The sequence below is a fragment of the Hordeum vulgare genome, chromosome 2H, assembly GCF_904849725.1.
Source record: "Hordeum vulgare subsp. vulgare chromosome 2H, MorexV3_pseudomolecules_assembly, whole genome shotgun sequence".
In the NCBI taxonomy this organism is placed as follows: Eukaryota; Viridiplantae; Streptophyta; class Magnoliopsida; order Poales; family Poaceae; genus Hordeum; species Hordeum vulgare.
The window spans coordinates 265,901,794-265,920,019 of NC_058519.1; the positions used below are offsets into that span (position 1 = coordinate 265,901,794).

Sequence of the window (18,226 nt, forward strand, 5' to 3'; positions counted from 1 at the left end):
TGTGATGTCTATCTAGCTACTTTATAATTTTGTGTGCATATTATTCTCCCTTCTATTTAGGGTACCCTCGAAAAAAAATTGTCACGGCAAGAGGCCAGAAATCAAAGGACAAGTTAAATGGCTCAACAAGCATAGTACAAACGTCGGCAAGAACAAAAAAAAAAGAAACAAACGTGTTCAATAAGCAAAACGAGAGGGATTCGAACAAAACAAGCTTCTGTTCAATCTTAGTGCAAAGTAACTCAGAAACGAGAGCAAACCTGTATAGATGCATGAAGAAGTTTCATAAGTGAAATAATTTACAGAAAAGAAAAGAATGATGTGTTATGCTTATAAATGTGACTAATGATTAAGTTTCATGCATTTTGTCCCCTGATCATCAAAAACACAACGCAAATTCCATCCAAACAATAATACTACAAGAACTTTGACCGAGAAATCAAAGTCAGCTGCACAGATTTTACCAAACTAATCAGGTAGCCACATATTATAAATACAAAACTATAACTCGTGCTTAGACTCAAGCCACTTGCTACACGTGCAAAACAGAAACTCAAATGCCGTCCAGCAGACCACTAGCTTGTACTCCCCCATAAACTAATATAAAAGCATTTAGAACACTATTTTAGTAATCTGAACGCTTTTATATTAGTTTACAGAGGGAGTACAAGTTTTGCTTCCTGCGAAATACTGATGTGATACCCCACACAGCAGCAGCATTATACCCAAGGGTAGGCAATAAAATTTATATCCTACATCTTCAACCGCAAGATTGAAACAATCAATCTAACCATAATACATCAGCAATTGATCAACATGCAGCCTTCATGTAGTTTACACAAGCGATTGGTAAACTTTGTCAGCATGGCATCCCCTCTCAAGCGCTCAAATGATGTTTCGTGGATGTGCGCCCCTGAAGCTCCACCAGTTGTGACTGTAAATCAATGTACTAACAATCAAACTGAGCCATCAAAATATCACGACATCTCATCAGAGGCCCATTGATCGTCATGTCCATGACTTCACGCATTTACACCTTGCTCGTAACAGCAATCCCTAACACTCGAATATATCACAACTTATTTCCTAACTGTTATTCATGTCCTCACCTTTCATTGCCAGGCTAGGTCCTTCATCAAAGCCACCTCCAGGCGCAAGCTCGTTTAGATCTAGGAATGTTCTTCCAACACTTCCACTCTCCCTGCTGGGAACATCCATCTTCTCTACAGATTCTGGCTGCAGCTGCGGCTGCTCCTCCTTTTGCACTTTATTTGCTACCACTGCATGGTCTTCAGCCATTTTATTGTTACCATTACTAATTTTTAGTTCCTCAGGGCCATCATCCTCTTCTTCCTGTTGCTCTTGACTTGACGTCGAGAGTTCCATACCATTTTCTGCATCAGAGTTGGCATCGGGTTCTGATGCATCTGATTTACCTGCCTTTCCCGCCTCTGCATCCGTATCTGAAAAATCATACTGCTGGTAGTTTATACGTGGACGAGAAGAACGCTTGCTGCGTCTGAGACCTGTTTGGATTTCATCAACAGATCTCAGCTTAGCTCTTCGGCCATTTTGACTTCGCAACTTTTTATGACGCTGGGGCTCCTCTATATCTTCGCTGGTGCCTGCAGAAAATCCCACTTCCTCTTCATCGTCATCTTCAACATCCTCTTCCAACCGGAACTCTTCATCCTCTTCAGAAGTACTTGATGTCTTCTGCAGTTTGCGAGTTCTCAAATATTCCTCATCATAGACCGCTTCTCCCATGATATCATCATCACTGTCAAAGTTCGGATCAATATCCGAGACAGCCTCAACAAAATCTTGGGTGTACCGCTGAGATCTTCTCCTGCGCCGGTTACTACAAATGAAAGCATTAACTTTATTAGGCCCATTATAAGTTTCATGGGGGTTAACTGCTATATACCAAATGTTCAGTCAGACATGTACCTGCGGTCAAGTGCTTCATTTTCTTGTTCCCCTTCACTATCTTGGTAGTCATCCGACTTCGAAGAATTTCCATCATCTAATTCATTGGCTAGAGAGGGCCCATTTAACTTGCCATTGCTTGATGACTCCGGTCTTGGTACAAGCATCCTTCTATTGAGAGTAGTAACAGGCTCGGCAGAGTTTTCTCTTTTCCTGTCCAAGAATGTGTAACATGAATTTCCCTACCAAAGGAAATTTATCAAGCAATAAAGATGATCCACATACTTCGTTATTTTAATGGCTTCATTTATTGAGCGGTCATAGTCATCTGCATTGTAAGAAAGGTGAAACCTTGTAATTAGAACAGATATTGAGTCAAGCAAACAAACGACAGCGGGGTAAAATGACAACAATATGATAGTGTTACAGTATATGTTGATTGCACTAGCCCTTTCCATCAGTTAGGACTTTTGGTTGCGTTGGCTAGCGCATGAAGCTTAACATGGTATCAGGGCCTAAGGCCTTGAGTTCAAGTCTTGCCTTTCGCAACTTATTAAAAAATTGCTGCCGCCCCCTATTTGTCCACGTATAGGCCTCTTGAGCCATACCTCTGAGTCTGTCCACGTGTTGACTTTCCGTGTCACACGATGAGAGGGGGTGTTGAAGTTTATATGTGGATTGTCTAGGTCTTTCCATTAGTTCGGACTTTTGGTTGCGTTGGCTAGTGCATGAAGCTTAACATGGTATCGGAGCTAAGGTCTTGAGTTCAAGTCTTGGCTTTCGCAATTTATTAAAAATTGCTGGTAGCCCCCCTTTGTGTCCATGTAGAGGCCTCTTGAGTCATATGTGAGTTTCACACACCATCGCTCTCTTTCGGTTGCACGTGTTGAATTGTCTTCCCCGTCACACATGAGAGGGGTGTTACAGTATATGCGGATTGACTAGTCCTTTCCATTAGTTCGGACTTTTGGTTGCGTTGGCTAGTTCATGAAGCTTATCAGACAGAACATATTTCAGTTGCCATAACGAACATGACGAAACCAGTGCACAAGGACATACAGGATCAATTTCCGCCACATGCTAGTCTCACTTTCCAGCAAGTACCTAGTACCTATTACTCTTAGAAAGCAATCAATTCTGATTGTCGAAGCTTACCAAATGAGGTTACTAACAACCCTCAATAAAAATATAATCGGGTTAATCCAAGCCAGCCAACAAAGATTCACTTCCAATTCTCATTCTCAGTAGCTGTGAGCCGTTGTCATTACTTTGCTGCTGATAAGAAATCAAAGAGTCATACTAAGAGCATCTCCAACAGCAGCCCTAAAATAGGGCAGATGCCAAAAAAACGTTTTTCTAGAGCATTTTGACCTAAAATCCGTGCTCCAACAGCTGCTGTATATGTATCTTGTGCTGCAATTAAAATTGGGCAGCCCAAAAAATCCAACCACTTGTGCTGCAAATATACAGCAGCCTACCCATTAAATTTGCCAACGCGCACACACCAACTACCAAACGGAAGTTTCATGCCGCCCTCCCGCCTCTCCTCCTGCGACCGCCGCCGCCTCCTCTCCCATCAATTTGGCCTTGAATCCGGCACGTCCACCATAGATCCGGCCGATTCAGCCACGAATCCACCACCACTGCTCGAGGGCCCCATGAATTTGAAACAGTAAATAGATTCCTAGTCTTGGCTCTCTAGATGAAATGTTGCATGATGGTTATGTTTTCCTGATCATGGGCATGGTTAGTGTAACGAGGATGCCAGCAACTTTAGGGGACAGGGTGTTAGAAAAACACTTGTGTTGATGGACCCAGTTGATTATTATACTGATGATTGTTATACTATGAGATCCCCATGAATTTGGTCCGATTCAGCCTCGAGGGCTGCCGCTGCTACAGGACGCCACCGCGGCCGTGCAAGAGAGAAAGAGAGGCCGGGCACAATATTTCGACTGTTGAAGTGTATATGTGGATAGCCTAGCCATCTCCATCAGTTCGGACTTTTGGTTGTGTTTGGCTAGTGCATGACGCTTAACATGGTATCAAAGTCTAAGGTTTTGAGTTCAAGTCCTTGCTTTCGCAGTTCATCCAAAAATTACTGCTACCCCACTTTGTGTCCACGTATAGGCCTTTTGAGCCATACCTCTGAGTCTATTCATGTGGGGCATGTTTGGTAGCCCGCATACACCCCAATCGGGCCGAGTTGGGCTAAGAAAAACGTGTTTGGTTGCATACGGGGTGGGCCGGCTCGCATCGACACGAACCTTAAAGCAGCCCAAAGCCTGGCTCGCTGAAAACCGTCAAATCGACAGTTTCCAGCGAATCAAACTGAGTGTGGCGCAAAGGGGTGCAGCTCGCACACTCGAGAGCAAGCCGAAAGCGTGTGGGGATGGAAATCGAGCGCGGCAAGACGACGCCAAATCCAGCCTCGCCCCCACCCCCCACCCATCCAATTTACTCGGTCACCACTACCTCTAGGACAAGCACTTCCTCTAGCCTCACGACCGGCGGCGACGGCTCCTCAGATCTGCGCAAGCAGCTGCGGTGAAGGCGGCAACCGCACCCTCCTGCAGCTGTTGCTCCCCTCCCTGTTGGCCACCGCCGTCCTCGACTCAGCCATGCCCCCCCCCCCCCAATCATCGGCGTCTCCAATGCTAGTAAGCAACACACACACACACCTATGTTAGGCCGTTAGGCAAGTGTGTAAGATCAATTTCCCCATTGCACAACACACCCTTGATGTGACTAGGTTATGGACGCATAGATGAAACTGATAGTTCAAGCTGCAGCATTGATAGTTTGTGGTCCAGGCATTACTCATGTTCATGCACAAGAGAGTTGTTCGTCGTGGTGACAGACCTGTCATCACTTATGGTCCAATGCTTATCCATGATCACGAGGGTGGCGAATCTGAACTACATCTAGAACTGCAACAGCACATAGGTTCTGTGGATGCTTCGAATGAAAAGATCGCCATTTGTCAGGCTTGTCCAAACCTTCAAGGGCAGGGGGCTGCTGCAAGATAGCATCCATACCAGTGTGGAAGAGCAAGTGGTCATGTTCCTCCATGTTGTTGGCCATAACCAAAGGTTCAGGGTTATGCACAACACCTTCGGGAGATCAACGGACACCATGTCCAGGTACTTCAGGCAAGTGCTCAATGATGCTGGGGAGCTCAGAGGAGATGATCAGGTCACCAACCGGCCGGACTCCTACCAAGATTCGCACTAGCCCAAGATGCTATCCATACTTCAAGGTGAGCACTAACACTATGTAGTTCATGGCTTGATATGCTTGTATTGTTCAGCTATAGCCCATAACACAATCTTGTATTGCCATTTCAAGATTGCATTGGGGCAATAGATGATACTCATGTCACTGCCAGAGTGTTGAGGCCACAGTCTGCAGTATACAAGGGTAGAAAGCACTACACAAGCCAGAATGTGATTGTTGCTGTTGAATTCTATCTCATGTTCACATATGTGTTGGTTGGCTAGGAAGGGTCAGCACATGATGCTAACACTAGTGGTTGGGGCCCGCCGTTGCGGGCCGCTTGAGAGGAAGTTGTGTGCACCATACCTTAATCTCAAAATTATAAAAATCTTGTCATGTGAACATCACATCCATCTCAAAAAGAAAAAATAAACTAAAAAAACTTTTCTTGAGAAGAAGAAGAAAAGGTCTCACTTTCATTTCGAAAAGAACTCTAAAAAAATCAAAAACTTTCTCACTACGACCAATCAGTATGCGCCATGTGGCGTAGCTGGTTGGCCACCATTCTAACGGTGCTTAATGTGTTTGATTCTCGGTGGCAGCATGAGTCATCCTGGTGGCATCAATATCCCCGATGGCAAGTTCTACCTAGGAGACGTTGGTTATGTGCATGTCGGCCAGGTGTTCTTCCACCCTTCAGGAAAACCAGGTACCATCTCAACAAGTTTGCCGGTAGGAACTATCCTAGGACTCCACAGGAGTTGTTCAATCTCAGACATTCCAGGCTTAGAGTTACTATTGAGAGGGCATTCGAAGCTCTGAAGAACAGGTTTAAGATCCTAGGTCAGAAGCCATTCCACACTTTCCCCACTCGTGTTAAGCTTGTCCTTGCTTGTTGCACTCTGCATAACTGGATCCTAGAAAGGGGTTGTGATGAACTGATGCCAGAGGAGGAAGATGTGACGCCTGACGATGTTGTCAACTCCAGCCATGATGTGGAGGCATTTGACCACGAAGCCTGGAAGAGCAAAAGGATGGAACGGGCACAAGCAATGTGGGATAACAGAGGTCAGACAAGGATCTGAAGAGCAAGAGCATACAGTCAAAAAGAAGAAAAGCAAGAGCAGCAACATAAGAGGAGAAGAAGCACAAGAAGTCCAAGAAGAAGACAGAGCAGCAGCAGTGGAAGAGGATGGACTTCCACCTAGTTAGCGTCGATGATGAACTTTCCCCTATTCAGCCATATGGCCCTTAATAATGTGTACTGCCATTTGATTGTAGCTAGGATGAACTGTCATTTGTTTCGTAGCTAGGACTGAAACTATGTTCAGATCGTGTGTGGTAAGGTCACCACTAGTGAAAAGTGGTGAGAACACCTGATGCAGGTTGCAACCAAACGAGTCATATGCGCGCCTACTCCAACACGGCCAACCAAATGGCGGGTCAAAATTAGTTCCCTCATGCAGCCAGTCTAGTGCGGGCAACCAAACTATATGCAGATGGAGGTTTTTGGCTGTTTCTCTTCAGTCGGGCCCATCAAAGAAGCACATGCAATGCACGCAAAATCGGTGCAACTAACCAAACACGCCCATGTTGACTTCCCATGTCACAAGTGTGTTGATTTCCCACGTCATAACTGAGAGGGGGGTGTTGAAGTGTATATGTAGATTGCCTAGCCCTTTCTATCATTTCGGACTTTTGGTTCTGTTGGCTAGTGCATGAAGCTTAACACCGACCACGTCCGCGCCCACTCCGAACGACCGTGGCCGAGCGTGTCGACTGGATTTTGGGCGGCCGGGAGAAGAAGGCGAGCAGGCTCGCCGGATCCATGGAGGCAGGCAATGTCGAGCCAACTACAGTAGCAACGCCTAAAGCGAAGCGGCCACATCCAACGGGTGTTCCGTTGGAAGTGCCCTTTGCTGCCTCGGCCCTGCTCAAGGCAACAGAACTAGAGCCCGAGGAGCTGCTCGCCGGGTTGTGTGTGCTCCGGCCTATGCACATGTTCCTCACCGCGTTCATCCCGCCGTCCCGTGGCCTTGAGTCCTCCCATGATGGGCTGCAGTGACGGGCTCATCCCCATGGGTCGTGTCGTGAGGCTCGCGCACGTGGTGCAGATCGATAATCAAGTCTGCAATGTTTATGGCTGAACTAAAGGTGTTCCTGAAGCACCTTCAATGTTATGCAGAGCTTCTGGTAGCACCTTCAATTCTGATATGCAGAGTCTGCAATGTTTATGGCTGAACTAAAGGTGTTCCTGAAGCACCTTCAATGTTATGCAGAGCTTCTGGTAGCACCTTCAATTCTGATATGCAGAGCTTCCGGTTGTATACGCTTGTGGCTGTGTACGCTTGTTGAGCTTGAGGTTGTGTCTACTTCTGATTGTGTATGCTTCTAGGTTTATTTTTGCTAATAGGAAACAAGGTAGCACACAATCTGGTAAATTGTGGCTATTCTCGGAACATATATGAGGACATGCAGGCTGTTTCCCCATTGTATTTGACATTGTGGTGAGCGATGCTGACTCTGATAAATGTAGTTTATTTACATTTACATGCAACTAGAGAATATGTTTTGATATGCAGTTTTGTTACACATAATGTAAGTCAAAAAGCTTTTATTTATCTGACATTGTTTTGTGTCAATATGTATGCAATTGTGGAGAAGAAAAACATATTTGGCGCCATATTCTACATCATATATGTTGGGGCAATGGTGCCCTATATTAGGGCAGCTGTTTGAGAAGAACAACTTTTCACGCCCTAAAACACACTTTTAGGTGCCCTGAAACTGTTTTCAGTGCCCTATATTAGAGCAGCTGTTGGAGATGCTCTAAAGTTACTAAGAAATACCTACAGCATACACCTAGGGGTTCCATAAAGGACATGGGATGAAAGTGACGGAACAATGAGTCACTGGTACAGGTTAATCGGGCATCTAATGTGAAGAAAATAACTGAGTTTAATTACTGAGCGTCTACTACGGGCCTCTTTAGTAGTGCTCCGCTCCCAAAAGTTCATCTCCGCTCTAAAAAACGCAAGCCAAACCGGGTAGCTCCACAATGTCCCGCTCCACAAAAATAAACTAGAATCTGGGATCAACACCCTGTTTTTCGTAAAGCATTTTAGGGAGTGCTCCAAAAACTCTAGTTCAAAAAGTCCTCGTGGATACCCCTTCGTTTTTTTCCCACGCCACGCACCCCCCAATAGACTTTTCAACAAATTTTCCCATTCTTGAAGCTGGAGCTAGCTGGAAGCCAAACGGAATAAACTGCTCTATGGTAAAAGCTGCAACTCCTGGGTGGAACTGCTCCAAAGTAGATTTGGTGGAATGGAGCTGATTTTGGTGGAGTGGAGCAGGTCCTTCCAAACAGGCCCTACAAGAAGTTCCACTGTGCTCAAAACAGTAAGGAAATTTTAGCTAAGCAACATTCTGAAGATGTATTAATTGGATAACATCATCCTGTGTGAGACGGGCAATTCAGGTTCCAACTTGAGTGATGTTTGCAGCGGTACTTAGAATTAGATCTGAACAATAATGCTAACTTCAGTGCGGACTTACCAAAAGTATATGTTACAGGCTTTCTATCACGAAGAGATCGACCAGTGGTAACATCTGATGTCAAGTAACTATCGAGGAGGAGAGCTTCTCTCTGTTGCTTTTTGAGCAACTTCTCCTTCTTCTGTACAATGAAATGGTTGTGATTAACAGGCTCAAAACAGCTATCAGCTGGCAAAACAAACATATTAGGCTGAGTTAAATAAGCTATGTACTTTATGAATCTTTTCGATCTCTGGAAGATATTCAATCTTCAACTTCTTGCCAAGGGAAACCTCTGTCCTGTTCCGACTAGAAAATAGTTTTTCCTAAATAAGACAAGACAGAAAAGTTACTATAACTAATCACCAAGGGAACAAGGTTAACAATGAAAAATAACTCAGAAGTAGCATCTAATTAACATTCCATGTCATTTCCTTCTGAGTCAGTTAACTTTGTTGAGCTCCATGGAAGTTAGTCAGCTGTGCTCATAATTAGGCAAATCTTGGCACATTATTAAGGTATACATGCCTTATATTGTCTAACATCCACACAGTATGAAACATGAGGGCTGACAACTGAATAAGAGATGGTGCCATAACATTCAAGATGCATAAAACTTCAGGCAAGTTCAGAAATATTAGGAATCAGTTTTATACGGCAGTAATGTCACATAAGAAAGCGCACTGCAGGTATGGCATGTTATTTTCTATTCGACATGACCAGAAGTTTTACTTAATACCCCATGCTTTCCCTTCTATCAAGCGTCTGCTTTCTGCACTCATGTAGGTCAAGGGGGCTAGTTTGGTTCGGACCCTGGGCTCTTTGCCTGGAAAATTTCAGTGCCTGCCGTCGGCCTGGTGAGGTGGACTTTTCGTGACTGTCCAGGCTAGCCTGGCATCCATGTGTTTGGTTCGTCCATGGCATGCTGTTGCCCTGCTGCTGCGTCATTTAGTGATTAAAAAAATCTTTAAGTAGGAGCCAGGCATGCTGCTGCACGGTCCAGGTGAAAGAAACTGGACACCTGGGCCAGGCTAATTCCACTGCCCGAGCTATGCATCTTTTTTCCTCTTTTTATTCAACTTGACCAGGCTAATCATAACCATATGCCAGGCAGGCCACGCATGCATCCTCTCTCAGGACACAAACAAAACAAGTACCAGGCAGACTACAGGGAGCGTCCAAGCCAGGCGTGAGGTGGCGTGGATGCCAACCAAACACACTCCAATTCATACTATGAACTGGCAGGCACATCAAATCTGTCTCTGTCATTCTTCTCCCTATTAGAAACTGTTACCCACAACTTCTCATGGTAATACTACTATGCACAGATAATAACCAAATCATTATATGGGGATTAACCTACAGCTGCGCCGCTGCATGGTTAGGATTGGTACCTGATTGCTATATGGTCTATTTTTAAGCAACAGTCATTATGCAAGGCCATCCTATAGTGTGTGCTCCAATAGTGTGTGTTGTAACGCCATCCTATATAATAGTAGGAGGCAAGCATGTTGGTTTGAGGAGCCAATCAATAAAGTTAAATCTCCCTTATCTCTGTTCTCTATCTTCTCCCTGTTATCCTCCCGGTACTGTACGCCGTCAATGGTGCCTCCTTGTCCACCTCCGGTTAGGGTCTGCAAGCTACTCCAGATCTAGGCTATGCCCTCAGATCAAGGAGCCATAACACCTTGGTATCAGAGACCATGACGAGTTCTGAAGATGGAGGTCAAGAAACCCGGATGCTGCAATGTTCCATGCATGAGATGATGTCCCGCATGGAACCCAGCACCAACAACAGGCGCAGGAGCCAGGAGCAGCACCTTGGCAATTTGGCCACCTGGATGTCCAACTTGGAGTCACGGACGACACTACCTCCCATGAAGATGGATGTGCTCTCCCAATTTCAAAGGTGTTGCAGGCTTTGCTTCATCATGGCACTTGGCATCCTTGTTAAGTGACTAGGGCGAGCCGATCACCATGCTACATGGGAACCAATGGCAGAATTCAAGGAGGCATTTCCCTCATTTCAGCTCGAGGTACCTTCTTTCCCTCCTCCGTTCCTGTCTTTAAGAGGCAGTGCATCCGGCAGGAATCTAACCTACTTTTTGACCTTTTTGCCTTTCTAGGTTGGTCGGCGCTTTCACTATTCAGCCATAGATGCTTTAGCGAGTGAATAGGTTTTCATTTCAGAGAGAACTAGGTTTTTAGTGGTATTCCTTCTCGAGCTTCTATTTCTTCCGTTAAGGGAGATTCGAGGAGCTGTATCGCAAGGAAAGGAGAGATGTTATATGGGGATTAACATACAGAAATTGCTTTTCAACCGACTGTGCGCAGTTGCCCGTCGACCACCTTAGGCACCGTTGGATCTCGTATAAGGTGCCGTGAGGAACCTTTTCATGCCAATCTTCTCGTAGTAGTCGTTGAACTCGTTCGACGTAAACTCTCCGCCACGATCTGTCAGCAGAGCGAGAACCTTCAGCTTGTGTTCCATCTCCATTGCAGCCTTTAGCTTTTTGAACGCTTCGAACGCCTCATCTTTAGATCGTAGGAGAACGACCCACATATATCTCGAGGAGTCATCTACCACAAGGAAGTAGTCCCTTCCTCCGTAAGTTGTCGGGGTGATAGGGCCACATAGATCACCATGGAGCAGCTCGAGTGCATCACTTGCACGATAGGTAGACTGAGCAGGGAACGGCATGCGGTGCTGCTTTCCAACCAAGCACCCGTCACATACTCGATCAACATGATCGATAAATGGCATCCCGGATACCATCTCCATCTTTGACATCTTCTTCAAGGCGTAGAAGTTAACGTGTCCAAATATAGCATGCCATAACCACGAATCATCATCACTCTTGGCAAGCCAACTCTGGTTGAGATTGATCAAGGTTGAGGATATAGAGCTTGTTCCGTGCGCGATTAACATGAGTTAGCACGTTTCGGAGGTTGTCGAAGATCGTCATCACTCTGTTCTTGATATCCACCTTGCATCCATTCTCGTCAAGCTTCCCGATAGAGATGATGCTGTTGCGAAGCCGTGATATGTAGTACACTCCGGTGAGTATGCGATGTTCGCCTGAAAAACCCTCGAAGAGGACAGATCCTTGCCCACAAATTTCCACATTTGAACCATCACCAAACTTGACCGAGCCTTCAACATCATATTCCAGCTCGAGGAATTTCTCCTTGCACTCCATCATGTGGTTACTGGCACCCGTGTCGAGATACCACGACACGTTGTGATCCCCGGATAACTTCGGTAGTACTTTCTTCTCATGAAGTAGCACCTTCCGGTTTGGTTTCACAACCACCGTTTCAACAAGATCACAAACTTCGGCCATTAGAAGACCTGGACATTCGTCTTCCTGCTTTGCCAATTTTGCCTTGATCTCCTGCTTGTCAGGCTTCAGACCATCCTTTGCAAAGTGACCCATCTCATTGCAGTTATAGCACTTGACCTCGAACATATCCAAGTTTCGTTGCTTCCACTCTTTAGATCGGTCAGCCTTACCATGACCTTGTGGCTTGCCTTTTCCTTTGCCTTCTCCGGTTTGTCCGCCGCGTATTGCGTTACTTGAGCCTTCATTGCCATTCTGCCTTCCTTTGCTACTTGGGGACTCCCAATCTGCACGCGAGTACATGAGTTGGTCACTATCTCCTCTGTTGCCTTTCCGACAGCCACGAGCATTCTCTTCCCACGTCCGCAGGCGTCCGATCGCCTCCGTTATGGTCATGTTGTCGATGTCGTGAAGCTGCTCGAGCGTGCCGATGATGTACATGAATTTATCAGTCAACAAACTAAAAAATTTCTCCACAATCTCGGTCTCCTCGAGCTTTGCACCAAGCGCGCGGATCTCTGCCACCAAAGTAGAAGACGCATGGCATAGTCATTCATCGATTCAGTTTCCTCTATCTGCAACTTGTGAAATTGGCGCTTCAGCACTTGTGCCCGAGCCTTGGTGACGCGATCTTCGCCAATCCTCATCTCCTTGAGTGCGTTCCATGCCTCTCTTGTCGTCTCGAACTCCGCCAATGTCATCAGCACGGAATCTGGCACAAACTGGGTTATGGCGGCCATGACCTTCGTCGCACTCCTCGTCGACGTCATCGTCCGTGATTGCCTACCACATTTGAAGAGTTCGGAGAATAATCTTCACCTTCACTGCCCACACACCGTAGTTGGCGTCGGTGAGCATCGGCTACTAGATGGGGATGTAGCGATGCGCCTGGACGTTGGCGCCGCTCGTTCCTCCACCACTAGTCGCTGACTTGCCGCCCTTCTTCATCTTGTCACCGTTCTTGTTCGCCTTGGAACCGCAACGTCGCTGTCCATCATCGTAGATCGTAGATCGTCAAGGCTCTGTTGGCTTATGATCCGTAGAATCACCCAAGAGCTACAACCTGCATGTACTTACAAGCTAGCAAGCACACAGGCAGCTGGATGGATTCCCTTCGACAGTGCATGTACGCTAGCCAGATTTGTATGTACTCGATCTTGTAGAAACTAGCTCCAATCGATCGATTCTTTTCGGCACCGTCGGTCAAAGTTTCTTCAGCGAACGCAAGTGAATCAAATCGATGGATCGCCAAAGGCTCGTATCGAGCCTTGTATTTTATTGCTTTTCTCTTTTTCTGTACAGCTTGCAGGGCATACATCGGTATTTATCTTGCTAAGCTAGCTAGTATAAACCTAGTCGGTATCCTGTGCTGGTCCTACTCGGACACAAACACAGGCACGTGTTACTTACGGGTACACGTACAACTACGTGGAATACTAAACCATGGCGTATTTTGTTTTGACCTAGGTTGGGGGTGAATACGGGTGGGGCGTAACCCTCTCAGCGACGCGCCACATCGGAACCCGGGTGTGGTGGAAAATGGGCAAGGGACAGGCCGTCACCCCCAGGTGGCGTGTCGTATCGTGATCTCGATACGATGGCAATTGAGGAAGGATCGGGTCGTCGTATCCTTAGTGGCGCACTACATCGGCGCCCGGGTGTAGTGGAAAATGAGCAAGGGTCTTTGCATTTGACTCGACGAGTGCGAAGGGTAAGGAAGCTAGCCGAGCCTAGGAGGATTTGCTTAGGTAGCTGGAACGTAAGGTCTCTGACGGGTAAGCTTCAGGAGGTAGTTGATACAGCGGTGAGGAGAGGCGTTGATACCATTTGCGTCCAAGAGACCAAATGGAGGGAACAAAAGGCAAATGAGGTGGAGGGTGCCGGCTTCAAGCTGTGGTACACGGGGACGGTTGCAAACAAAAATGGAGTAGGCATCTTGATCAACAAGAGCCTCAAGTATGGAGTGGTAGACGTCACGAGACGTGGGGACCGGATTATCCTGGTCAAGCTGGTAGTTGGGGACTTAGTTCTCAATGTTATCGGCGCGTATGCTCCGCAAGTATGCCGCAATGTGTCAGCGTCCCGATCAAACGATCAACAGGGCCACCGCTGGAGATCATGGGCTCGTCGGCACGCGGGCCACTAGCAGACCGAGGCGAATCGCACAGCCCAACACGAAATATGCTGGGCCTCAGTGGCCCACCTAGGCCCGGCGCGACCGACGCAGCCACTACTTCTACGCATGCACGCGGCGACACCACCCATCCAGTTGGATCAGGACGGGATCCACGACTCTTCTTCCCTTTCCCCGCCTTCTTCCTCCTCCGCGAAATCCGCGGGCATGTCCGCGAGATCGAGCTGTAGCCACCGAAACTTGTATTGATCTGGCACCCTAACATCCTGGTAACAGAGACCAGCCACCACCCCTCTCCGCACGCCATTCTGGAGACTCGGCACAGCACCCGCGCGCGGCAGATCCTGGTGGCCACCATGGCTCCGGCACTCAAGGAGTACCTCGACCAGATGCGCCAGGACGCCAAGGCCGACTCCGCCTCCGTCCTCAAGCGGCTGTAGATGCAGTCCTCCCAGATCGACGACCTGCTCCGCTAGAAGCCAGATCTCGAAGCTCGTTTCGCCAAGCTGGAGACAACGGTCGTAAAGCTGCAAGCTTCCTACCCCTCATCGTCAAGTGGAGTGACGCACCCCCTTCCGCTCACCACTACCGCGCCTCCTCTATCATCACCCATCCTCACCTCGCTCGGCCAGCCACCACCATCAATGAGTTTTCCCGTGTTCACGGGCAAAAACCCGCAACTCTGAAAGACGCTCTGCGAGCAGTACTTCCAGATGTTCGTGATCCACGACACCTACCGCGTACCCATGGCCATCCTCAATTTCTCGAGCCCTGCGGGCATTTGGCTGCAGTCGGTCCAGAAGAAATTGACCGGGCTGGATTGGGAATCGTTCACCTCCCTACTCTGTACACGGTTCGGCCGAGACAAGAATCAGATGCTCATCCACCAATTTTATGCCATCAAACAAACCACCATCGTCGCTGATTTCATCGAGCGTTTCGAATCTCTAATGAATCATTTGATATCCTACTCTGAAGCTACTCACCCGTATTTCTTCTCGACTCGTTTTGTTGAGGGGCTGCGGTCGGACATCCGCTCGGTGGTGCTTGTTCAGCGACCACCAGATCTGGACACTGCGTGTTCGCTCGCTCTACTTCAGGAGGAAGATGTCGACGGTGAATTGCCCTACGGGCGCTCCACCAGCTGCAACCAAGCTGTGTTCGCTCGTTCGGCCACGCGTCCTTTTTCAGCAGGCCCGCAACACCAACAATTTCTGAAGACCGACGCGGTACTGACGCCGCGCGCGCACCGTCTGAAGCCAGCAAGGTCGCGGCTCTCCGCTAGTTTCGCAGAGCAAAGGGCCTTTGCTTCAAGTGTGGAGAGCGATGGGGGAAAGACCATGTCTGCCCACCCACAGTCCAGATGCATGTAGTTGATGAGCTCCTCGCTATGTTTGCACAAGACGATGTTCCAGCTGAATCACCACCAACCTCACCTGAACCTGACGAGGAGAATTTGTGCACCATATCACGCTCGGCGAACGACGGCTCACCAGATCCAGGCGTGCTACAACTCCATGCATGGCTTCAAGGGCATGAAATCCTAATGTTGGTCGATCGATTCAGGCAGCTCCACCTCATTTGTGGACAGTAACCTAGCAACCAAGCTCTCAAGCGCAACCCTCCTCTCGCGACCCTGCAAAGTAAGAGTGGCTGACGGTGCTACCATTCCTTGCTCGCACTACATTCCGGACTGTCACTGGCTTGTTCAAGGGCACGAATTCAGCACTGATTTCAAAATCCTCAAGCTGGTCTCCTATGATGCCATCCTTGGCACGGACTGGTTGCGGAAACACAGTCCGATGCACATAGACTGGATTGAGCAGTACCTGACAGTCACCACACCAACCGGCCAGCTGTGGTTATCTGCAACTTCTTCAGACCAGACGCAATGTTTAGTGATCTCTGCCCCAGAATTACTTCAAGAGTGCAAGCAGGGCTCTGTAGCCCACATCATACACCTCAACTCGCTCGACGGCAACAGCAGCACAGAAACACCAAAACCATCTGAGGTTCTTCGTCTAGTGGAGCAGTTCACTGATGTGTTCGAAGACCCCAGATCCTTGCCACCCAGACGCGAATGCGACCACCGCATACCCCTGATGACAGGAGCACAGCCGGTCCGCTCCAAACCATACATATATAAACCTGAGCTCAAAACTAAGATGCGTCAAGTCCAGGAACTTCTCGATGTCGGCGTCATTCAGAAGAGCTCCAGCCCGTTCTCCTCTCCAGCACTCCTCGTCAAGAAAAAAGATAGTACATGGCGGCTATGCGTTGATTACCGTCGCCTGAATGCTATGACAATTGTTGCCAAGTACTCAGTTACTATCATCGATGAACTCGCTGGGGCAAAATGGTTCTCCAAGCTTGATTTGCGCACAGGATTTCACCAGATCAGAATGGCCGAAGGGGAGGAGTACAAGACAGCGTTTCAAACACACTCCGGCCACTGGGAATACCGTGTCATGCCCTTTGGCGTTGCTGGCGGCCCAGCAACCTTCAATGGGGCCATCACAACCACTCTGAAGCCGGTCGCGCGAATGCGCCATCTCCTTCTTCGACGACATCCTCATCTTCAGCAAAACCTTTTTAAAACACCTCCAACACATTGCAGAAGTGCTACGGTTACTCAGGGATGACCATTGACAAGTCAGACAGTCTAAGTGTTCTTTCGCACAGCAGCAGATCGCCTATCTTGGCCACGTGATCAACGGCCAAGGCATTTCCACCGATCCAACCAAAGTGCAGGCAGTGGAGAACTGGCCGACACCCACAAATGCTAAAGAGGTGCGCAGTTTCCTTGGGTTGAAAGGCTACTACCGCAAATTTGCCAAACACTTCAGCATCATTGCTCGCCCTCTGTTCAACTTACTCAAGAAGAACCAGTTGTTCGTTCGGACAAGCGGCACACAACAGGCGTTCAACACTAAAAGAAAAGCTCATCTCCGCACCATTGCTACAACTCCCTGACTTTACCAAGCAATTCGTCATCGACATAGATGCGTGTGCCCACGGAGTCGGCACAGTTCTGCAGCAAGAGGGTAACCCGTTGCTTACATGAGCAAACCTCTCAACCCACGCAAAAGTGGCCTCTCCACCTATGAGAAGGAATGCATGGCAATCTTGATGGCCGTGGAGCAATGGCGACCCTATCTTCACAACACCGAGTTCCTCATCAGAACTGACCAACGCAGCTTGATTCACCTTGACGATCAACACCTGACCACACCCTGGCAGCAAAAGGCATTCACTAAACTGCTTGGGATGCGCTACAAGATCAGCTACCGGACCGGAGCCACCAACACCGCGGCCGACGCTCTCTCGCGACGCACGCATGAAGCCTCCCTGACAGCCATTTCTGTCTGTGCCCCTGCTTGGTTGTCAGACATAGCGGCCAGCCACAACTCAAACCCACAAACTCAGAAGATCATCCACTACCTGTCACGCCGACCTAACCCCAAGCTCCGCTTTACCATGCGCGACGGCCTGCTCTACTTTCCTGACAGATTGTGGCTGGGCGGGTCACCAGCCTTGCAGCAACGTGTGCTCCGCGCCTTCCATGACAGCACTGTCGGTGGACACTCAAGTGCACCGGTCACATATCGACGCCTCCGCCGACTCTTTGCCTGGCCTAAAATGAAGGAACACACTCGCAATATGTGCAATCTTGCACTGTCTGCCAACAGGCCAAACCTGAGCGCGTCAAGTACCCTGGACTACTTGAACCTCTACCAATCCCAGACGATGGATTTCATCGATGGCCTGCCCGTCTGTGGTAAATTCAATTGCATCCTCGTCGTTGTCGACAAGTTCACACGATATGCCCATTTCCTTCCCCTGAGTCACCCCTTCACGGCGGCCAAGGTGGCACACTCTTACCTAGAGAACGTCTACAAGCTACATGGCTTACCAGCAGCGATCGTCTCCGACCGAGAACCTGTGTTCACTAGCAGTTTCTAGCACGAGCTATTCAAGGTCATCGGCACTGAGCTCAACATGAGTACTCCGTAGCATCCACAAACTGATGGGCAGACAGAGCATGTCAACCAATGTTTGTAGATTTACC

At 48.2% G+C, this 18,226-nt stretch overlaps 1 protein-coding gene across 2 annotated transcripts in view; it reads right to left on the reverse strand.

Moving 5' to 3' along the window:
- Window positions 1-379: 379 nt before the first annotated feature.
- LOC123426045 (DDT domain-containing protein DDR4-like) overlaps window positions 380-18,226 on the reverse strand; it is a 34,089-nt gene continuing 16,242 nt past the window's right edge. The window contains exons 8-13 of one of the 2 annotated variants that reach the window (XM_045109825.1): window positions 8,916-9,008; window positions 8,704-8,824; window positions 2,215-2,257; window positions 1,951-2,142; window positions 1,110-1,861; window positions 380-934 (exon numbers count right to left, since the gene is read on the reverse strand). In XM_045109825.1, the coding sequence (XP_044965760.1) occupies window positions 801-934; window positions 1,110-1,861; window positions 1,951-2,142; window positions 2,215-2,257; window positions 8,704-8,824; window positions 8,916-9,008 (1,335 nt within the window). In that variant the 3' untranslated portion in view covers window positions 380-800. Of the gene's footprint in view, window positions 1,862-1,950; window positions 2,143-2,214; window positions 2,258-8,703; window positions 8,825-8,915; window positions 9,009-18,226 lie in introns of both variants that reach the window. The other variant, XM_045109826.1, reaches the window with a different exon arrangement.